Raw genomic sequence first — 7,977 nt, forward strand, 5'->3', positions numbered from 1 at the left:
TCAAGGGCCGTATACGGATCAAGCAAATCAAAGCAAAACTTTTAAAAATGGACACCTGACCTCTCCAGAAAAACAAATAACTTCTACGGAAAAGTATCACCTGCTGAAGCAAAACAATAGTCCTTTAAAGTGAATGTATCATCACAACAAACTTAACGATGTGGATATGCAAAAGCAAGGATATGTATGCAATCACCTGCTCGAGCAGGAAAAGTATCACCTGCAATAACCTGACCTCTCCAGGAAAAACAAATAACTTCTACGGAAAAGTAAATCACCTGCTGGAGCAAAACAATGGACATTTGAAGTGAATGTATCATCACAGCAAACATAACAATGTGGATATGCAAAAGCAAGGATATGTATGCAATGAGTTCTCTGGTATTGACTCAATAAATCGATTGAGAACAAAACTTTGATAGTTTGCTATTCTACATTTTCTCAACTGATAGGTGCTGCAGACTAACAACTCGCAACTCATGAGGTGCAGGACCCCAAACTGCTATTCCCGTCAAAAAAAATCAGCAGCGCCCAGTCCTGAAGGGGCTTCTCAAGGAGTTGGCATATAATCTTATTTGATATAGTAGTAGTATATCAGCCAACAACCACCTTTACTCAGGCCTTCAGGTCATCCGACATCGATGAAGGTATACAATGTGTTGCTAGAATGTCTTGAGTAGCAGCTTTCGCAGTTTTTGTCTGGAGAACAACAACCTGATGATCCAAGTGTTATTTACCAAGTGTGTAAAATTCACCAGAATTAAACAAAGAGGATGGTAAATTGGCGATTTCACTACCTGATCGTAATCCATGTCAAACTTCAAGAATTCCTCGTTGCAATCTTCCACCATGGTCGCCAACTGCTTTAGATTATTTACTGGCTTGCCATTGAACGCACGGACCTATAATGACAGCACAAATGCGGATGAGACAATCCAAAAGGGGGAAATTGTTGTGCACTCTCGAAAACAGAGAATGATAATTGTGCTATTGTCTTGGAGTCACATATAGAACTAAGAATGTCACCAAATTTTAGTGCGATTATGGTTTGATGTCTGAAATATATTCAGTCACCCTTCCAGTTTAGAAAGAATGGTGGTTCTTTTACTTGGGAGTATTTTAAGCTTCATTAATTCCCCATTTGTATCTGGTCGTTCTGTATTGTTTTCCTTAATAATCACTAATATCAAATATGTTTTCTCAGTCAACATACTACTTTGATTGCTAACTTCTTGTTATACTAAGTACTTTTGACTAGTTCGCAACATTTTCTCATGTCCTATCTTAATGCTTACAAAGAAGTTACAATTAAATCCTTGGTAAAATTTGAGTTTGACTGGCATGCATAAAGAAATCAAAATCGAGGTGCTAAGTTTAATCAATGAAAGGAAAATGCTAAAAACCCTGTGAGATACAGTCAGACAGCTTTACTTCCACAAGACAAAAGAATGTAACTTGAAACTAGAAAATTCCTCATTGGGGCCATCAATAATTACCTGAGTATTGACAAGTTCTTCATAACCTATATTGATATCAGCCACAAGCACCTACAAAATCATCAAAGGAAAGCAAGATGGATAAGCTGTGCCATGTAACTCAAAACACTTGTATAATCGTTTATCAGAAAAAGATCTTGAAGACTGCAGACCTGCGACACCACCACAAGCTGCTCATCAGGTGATTGCGCCATTGCATGTAAATGCTTGTCCAACAACTTGACAGGGGCATCAAATTCGTAGTCTTTTCCATACTGATCATTAAGCATTATAGTTATTTTACAATCAAAATCACTACCTCAATTTTTTTAATGGATTGCATAAATTAAGGGGGAAATACATCAGAAGCAGGATTCAAGCGCCATTATGGATAACAACACAAAAATAATATTAGCAGCATGCCTTAAAATTCAAAATTTAGTGCCTCCAACCACTTGAGAACAACTTGGGAAAGACAGGTCGGACTCAACCAACATAGAGAAGTCACATTTCATGTCATTCAGGTGACTTCCAAGGAATAAAGGACATCTCATGTAAAGCATTATTTCACCTAAAGTGTATGGCTAAAGATAATTTATTAGCAGCTACTGAATATTTAAGAGGGCATATGATAACGCCAACTATAATACTATCACAATCAAGCTTTTCTAAGCTGAAAGTAGTGAGTAGGAACTTGGACAACTGAACAACAATGTCGTATTTTGATTACTATGTCATGCCTATGGCTAGAGGGCCGAGGAAGAAGATACAATACCTCAGATCGAAGATATGGAACAGAGACCACCATAAAAACAAAGCCAGCAACAATATAGTATGATGGTGGCCTGCCCTTTATATGAGCTGGAATGAGTTTTTTGTGGATTGCTAGCTTTATGTTAAATTCGTGAACTTTTGAATCGCGGAGAAGTTTGACATGTGCCTTCTCGCCAGTATACTTCTGTGAAACTAGGTAGCTGAAGCCAATGCGCTCTCCGTGCCTGAATGGAACTGGATGCCAATAAAAAGACAAGGGAAAGTAAGCAAGTAGAAACGTTTTTTTCTTGACTGGTAAGCTAGATTTGTCTGGCAAACATGAAATGGTATCCTCTTAATTAATGAAAAAGGTGTGAGTACAACTAAACCAAAACATTCTTATTACTGCATAGAAACCCATAGTTCTTCGTTTGTTACGCTATGACATATCAACAGGTGTATACATACAATACAGTTATCAAAAAGAAGGCGTATAAATTTTTTGTGAAGTCAAAAGGTGTAAAGTTTCACCAGACTTGTAGATTAAACTATTAACGTTTACAAGACCTAACAAACATGATACGAAAGCATATTGCATGATGTATCTAATGATACTAATTTTGTATTATAGATGTTCATAAATTTTTCTATTAGTCAAACTTTAAGTTGTTCGACTTTCAGAATAAATTATGTGCCTTCCTTTTTGGAATGTGGGTAGTACAAGTCAGTGTAAACTCCGTAAGTCATAATTTCAGTTATTACTACATCAGACAAATCAACTGGGGGACTACTCATAACAGATGGCTACCGGCCTAGTACTAGCGATGTGGAGTATATTTTCAAGACAAAAGCAGTCCCATCTGGAAGTCCTATATCCAAACTAAAACTACTGCATCCATCCCCAAATACATGGCATCTATATTTAGTCAAAAAAAGTCAATGCTTTATAAGTTTGACCAAATACATTATGAGAATATATCTTATGGTGGATCTATTGATACTGATTTGGTATAATAGATCATCATATTTTTAGTATATATAATACTAGTTCAAACTTAGAAAGCACTGGCTTTTTGACTAAATTTATACGCCAAGTATTTGGGGACAGAGGGAGTGTATATAATATGTACAGAAGGTGGTTCAACTTAAAACACACTTGTATTTCATTGGAATGAGGCATACAATCAAGAACGAGGACTGGAAGGTGTTGGCATGGAGTAGATAGTAAGATAGAATGTCATGGAGACATAAGAATGCACAATCATAACAAGTAGACAGATGCAAAAATCATGTCAAACAATCTTCCGTAGCAACAGTGGAAATAACTTGACAGTTGTGCGAAGCTATCGCAAACCTGTGCCATCATTGGCAATGTCAATGCCATCGAAGCTAAGAATAATATCAGAAGGTTGCATGCATCCAGATTCAGAAGCAGTTGGTTCAATCCTTCTGATACGAACACCCTTTTGGTCAGATTTCATCCCCATTGCTTTACGGAGATCAGGATTTTCCATTTTCTGCCATTCTATCCCAAGTATAGGGAAACCTGACAGAAGAATGCAGAAGATGATAAGATAATCAGATTAAAATTCAAAAGATCATATATGTCAGAAGAGTGCATACTAGATTGCTAGTTATGACTTGGAAGCTAATAAAGGAGAAATAACTACTAGCACAAAACAAGATCAATATGGATGATAAGGAAAACAGTTACTATTTTTGTTCTCGCCATGTTTAAAATACATTTAATCCAGACATACAAGTAATGCATGTGTGATGCCCAGAATCCACCATAATATAATTTCCAGATGAATACGGACAAGGTCAAAGGAACAACAGACACTAAGGGACTGTCTTGTTTTATGCCCATGAGAACCAAGCTTTGCCATAACTAACTTTGGCCAGATTTCTCTACCATTTGGTATGGTGCCAAAGATTTGGTAAAGTTCCTTTATATTTGGATCTTAAATTTATTCTCGGAGCAAAACCTGTTTCAAACCTGCAAACAATTTTGACTAGCCAAATTTGATAAAGCCAAAGTTTAGCTTGGTTTACAATTGCTTCATCGGGAACAACCATTTTATTAATGGAACTTTAGATTTCTGCCACTAAGCCAGACCATATTCATCTGGATAGATTGAGTAGACGTTTGATTTATAGTCTTATAAGAATAACATCCAACAATATTTTATCCCTATTAGTACTTGTAATTCACTAATAAGTATGTAAACGGAAGTGGGGAGGGCACTATCTGATCTGTTCTCCATCCCTAGCCACAGCCATGACTGGTAGATAATTTTAGTCATTTTGGTCAAAAACTTGGACGGACCTCTCTGAACACTTTGACCAACATGAACAACAAAAACAAAAGGGAGTGGCAAAAACAGAATGAAATTCAGTGAAAAATGAACATGAGGGTCAAGCTAAGAAGAAAAATATGTATGTATCCGTTTATTAATGAAATATTTGCACAAAGACAGAAGCACACCATGAGATGCACATTTGGTTTTTAAGTGAAAACTTATAGTGCTAACCCAAAGATGGAGCTAAAATTCTACTTTTTTAGATAACATCCAAACTGTATATTTTTATTAATAGGATAGGCAACACAAATTCAAGAGTTCCAGGCCACGGAATCTGTGTGTCGCAACTGTTCACATAACAGAGAACAAATAAATTACTACAGGCGTGGCATGTCAAAAAAAACCTAAGACTCTACCTATCACACATCAAAAGACTAAATTCAAAACCATTAAAAATGAATTTAGAGTTTACCAGAATTCGAAAACGTTTTGCTACAAATATTGATTTTGCTCATGTCTAATATGTGTCAACACTGAAACGTTAGGACCATGCACACCTTATGAGGCATTTATCCCCTTTATAAAGGATATAGATAATAACCATGTTACTCGTTTTGCAATCATAATGACGTGGAAGCTGATAGATGACACTACGACATTCAAAAGAGTTATCTACGTACACGAACTGCGTTTTGCATTCTAAGCTGTTAGAACAATTAGTTCCTAAGCAGATCAAAATATTTGCATATATGTCTACACCAGATCTTCCTCCGACACAAACCCATTGCATTCACGCCCCATCATAATATAACCATTATTTATTTATTTTGACCTGATAATACACACAATCACATATTAAGCGTAGTTTACAAGAACTGCATCATAAGCAACAGATAAATAGGCAACATTACCAGTGTACTCTCCAGATTTCTCATAGTCTTGAATGAAGTGCTTAATAACTGGGGTGGGTATAACATAGCCTATGTTTTCTGCATCTTCATGTTTAAGAGACTGAAAAGCTATACCAACACATTTTCCCTGATCATTAAAAGCAGGGCCCCCAGAGTTTCCAGAATTTATGGCTGCATCTATCTGTTCAAAAGTAAGACTGGGGTTACAGATGTTTGAGAAGACGGTTAATCATTATTCCATGAATTGAAGAACAGTCTACACAATCTGCGAAAAATAAAGACAAACAAAAATTCAAAGAGATTAGAAAATATACCTGTAATCCAAGAAGTTCTGTAGAACCATGGACATATGAGAGTATTTCTATCCTAGACACTACACCACTTGTCACGGAAATTGTATCTCCTCCAATAGGGTAACCAACAACAGTGACAGCATCCTGAAGTGTTGGCAGTGATCCAAACTCCAATGGCGAAACCCCTTTCCAGAATTCATCATCGTCGACGGTTAACAGTGCTGAAATGGAAAATCGGACAGGCCGATTGTGATTATCAAATCATTGAAGGAAGTTTGCTTCTTTAACCCACCAAAGTAACTTAGTTTGTTAAACAAAGCTGCAAATTTGACAATGATTGCTTGCATACTTAGTCCAGTCTAGTGTGGTTTTCTTCATGTTTTTGTCAAATCATTCATACAACTTATCCACCGAGTATCTCTATACTCCTACTACTATAGTATGCTGTTCTTTTCAAGTTAACATTAATATTCCCAATTATCCACATATCCAAGCAGGTCCTGAGTTCTTATAACAGAAGAACGAAATGCACATCTTTTACTTTTCACGACAATCACAATGCCTGCTTGCTAAAACAAGCCTTCAGGGATTGCATTACTTAGTAAAGTGTCAACACCATGGTAGTGCATTTTCGGAGCGGATTTCAAGTCGCAGATTATAATAAGTTAGTATAGAAGAGATTTATTTAATTATCCCTTAAAAGTTCGTATGAACAGCTTTACATGCAACTCGGTTTAGTCTAGTTTGATCTCTGCTAGCAAACAGCATTGTGATCCAAATCCTTGAAAACAGTGGCCTCCCCCTTTCTAATTAGAGTGTACACACAGAGCTCAAGCAACATCAAACCATAGCATCTATTCCAGTCTTAGCAGATTCAGATTTGCAAGGAACAATATATAAATATTCTGCCTGATTCAACGGAACTAAATGTAGCCAACTCTGTGTAGAGCGCATCTGCAATTGCAAATGCACATGGTACTAGGAAGATCTAACTGCAACCTAATTTTATTGCACAGACAAATGCCATTCCATTGGATGGTGCAAGAGGCCCACTAGGCATCATATAACAAATAATCCACGGTCAAGCTCCATGTACGTTGCAGGCTGACACAGAAAAAAAAAGAGAGGCAAATGCGGGAATGCATACCAATGTCGCACTCGTTGCCAATGGCAAGGACGGTGGCGAGGTACTTGGTGTCTGAGCCGCGCTTCTTGAGCTTGACCTGGGTGTAGTGCTCGACGGAGTGGGCGTTGGTGAGCACCCTTCGCCCGGCAATGACAAACCCACTGCTGCTGGAGCTGTACTGGCGCTTGCGCTGCCACGGCATGGAGAAGTTGGGCTCCGTGTGCACGCAGAAGACCTTGACCACGGCGTCCATGGACGGCATCACCCTGGCCACCTGCTCCCACCGCAGCGGCTCGACGGCGGGGACGTCGACCTTGATGTTGGCCGCCGCCTTCTGCGCGCCGCGCCGCGTCGGGGAGGGGGCGCGGGGGGGCACGTCGGCGTCGGACGGGAGCTCGTGGCGGCCGCGCCGGGACTTGCGGCCGCGGCCGCGGGGGCCCGAGGAGGAGCCCGGGTCGGGAGTGTCGACGGCGGCGGCGAGGGGGGACGAGGGGTGGTCGTTGTCGGGGGAGGCGGCGGGCGGCGGCTTGGGCTTGCGGCCGCGCTTGGGCTTGGGCGAGGGGGCGGAGTCGTGGTTGGCATTGTCGGGGGCGGCGACGGCGATGGCCGGCGGCTTGGGCTTGCGGCCGCGCTTGCGCTTGGGAGCCTCGTGGCTGTCCATGTCTGACGGGAAGCTAGGGTTTCATGCAGGTGGGAAGAGAGGGTGTTACAAAAAGGGAGCGACGCGGGCACGGGCCGAGTTTGGGCCGGCCAGTGCCAGCAGCATGGTGCGACCTGGGTCCAATCTCAAAATCGAGCCCGAATGAGGCTGTATTCCTCTCGGAGAAAAATGAGGCTGTTTGTTCATAAAAGAATATACGTTTTTTTAAGATGCCGTTTATGTATTCCGAAATGTACCTATACTTAAAAAAAGAAGAAAGTCCACTTTTGATCCTTAGATTCTAGCGAAAGTTTGTTTTTGGTCCTAGAACTTCCGTTTGGTTCAAGGTGAACCTTGAACTTTTAGAATCGCTCACTTTTAGTCTTTATCCCGTTGAGCCAGCCAAAAACTCAAGGCAACGGTGTAAGGGTAGAGAGGTGATAGGCAAAGCAAGCAATCCTTCATGGCACAACGCT

The 7,977-nt window shown here is 40.1% G+C and overlaps 1 protein-coding gene across 1 annotated transcript; it reads right to left on the reverse strand.

The window, feature by feature from the left end:
- Positions 1–361: 361 nt before the first annotated feature.
- LOC124685435 (protease Do-like 9) lies at positions 362–7,523 on the reverse strand. The gene is made up of 9 exons (XM_047219787.1): positions 6,883–7,523; positions 5,757–5,956; positions 5,443–5,623; positions 3,583–3,774; positions 2,251–2,483; positions 1,649–1,750; positions 1,497–1,547; positions 798–902; positions 362–714 (listed from the first exon to the last, which is right to left on the reverse strand). The coding sequence occupies exons 1-9, from the start codon at positions 7,520–7,522 to the stop codon at positions 616–618; spliced, it is 1,803 nt and encodes a 600-aa protein (XP_047075743.1). The 5' UTR covers position 7,523; the 3' UTR covers positions 362–615.
- Positions 7,524–7,977: the final 454 nt, after the last annotated feature.

Source organism: Lolium rigidum, chromosome 1 (genome assembly GCF_022539505.1).
Source record: "Lolium rigidum isolate FL_2022 chromosome 1, APGP_CSIRO_Lrig_0.1, whole genome shotgun sequence".
NCBI classification, from domain to species: Eukaryota; Viridiplantae; Streptophyta; class Magnoliopsida; order Poales; family Poaceae; genus Lolium; species Lolium rigidum.

Excerpts from the sequence above, each read along its gene's own strand:
- LOC124685435 (XM_047219787.1), bottom strand. The coding sequence starts at position 7,522 with ATGGACAGCCACGAGGCTCCCAAGCGCAAGCGCGGCCGCAAGCCCAAG. Across the intron at positions 1,751-2,250 it reads TTCCATATCTTCGATCTGAG|TATGGAAAAGACTACGAATT; the intron begins GTATTGTATCTT and ends CTTAATGATCAG. Across the intron at positions 1,548-1,648 it reads AGCTTGTGGTGGTGTCGCAG|GTGCTTGTGGCTGATATCAA; the intron begins GTCTGCAGTCTT and ends ATGATTTTGTAG.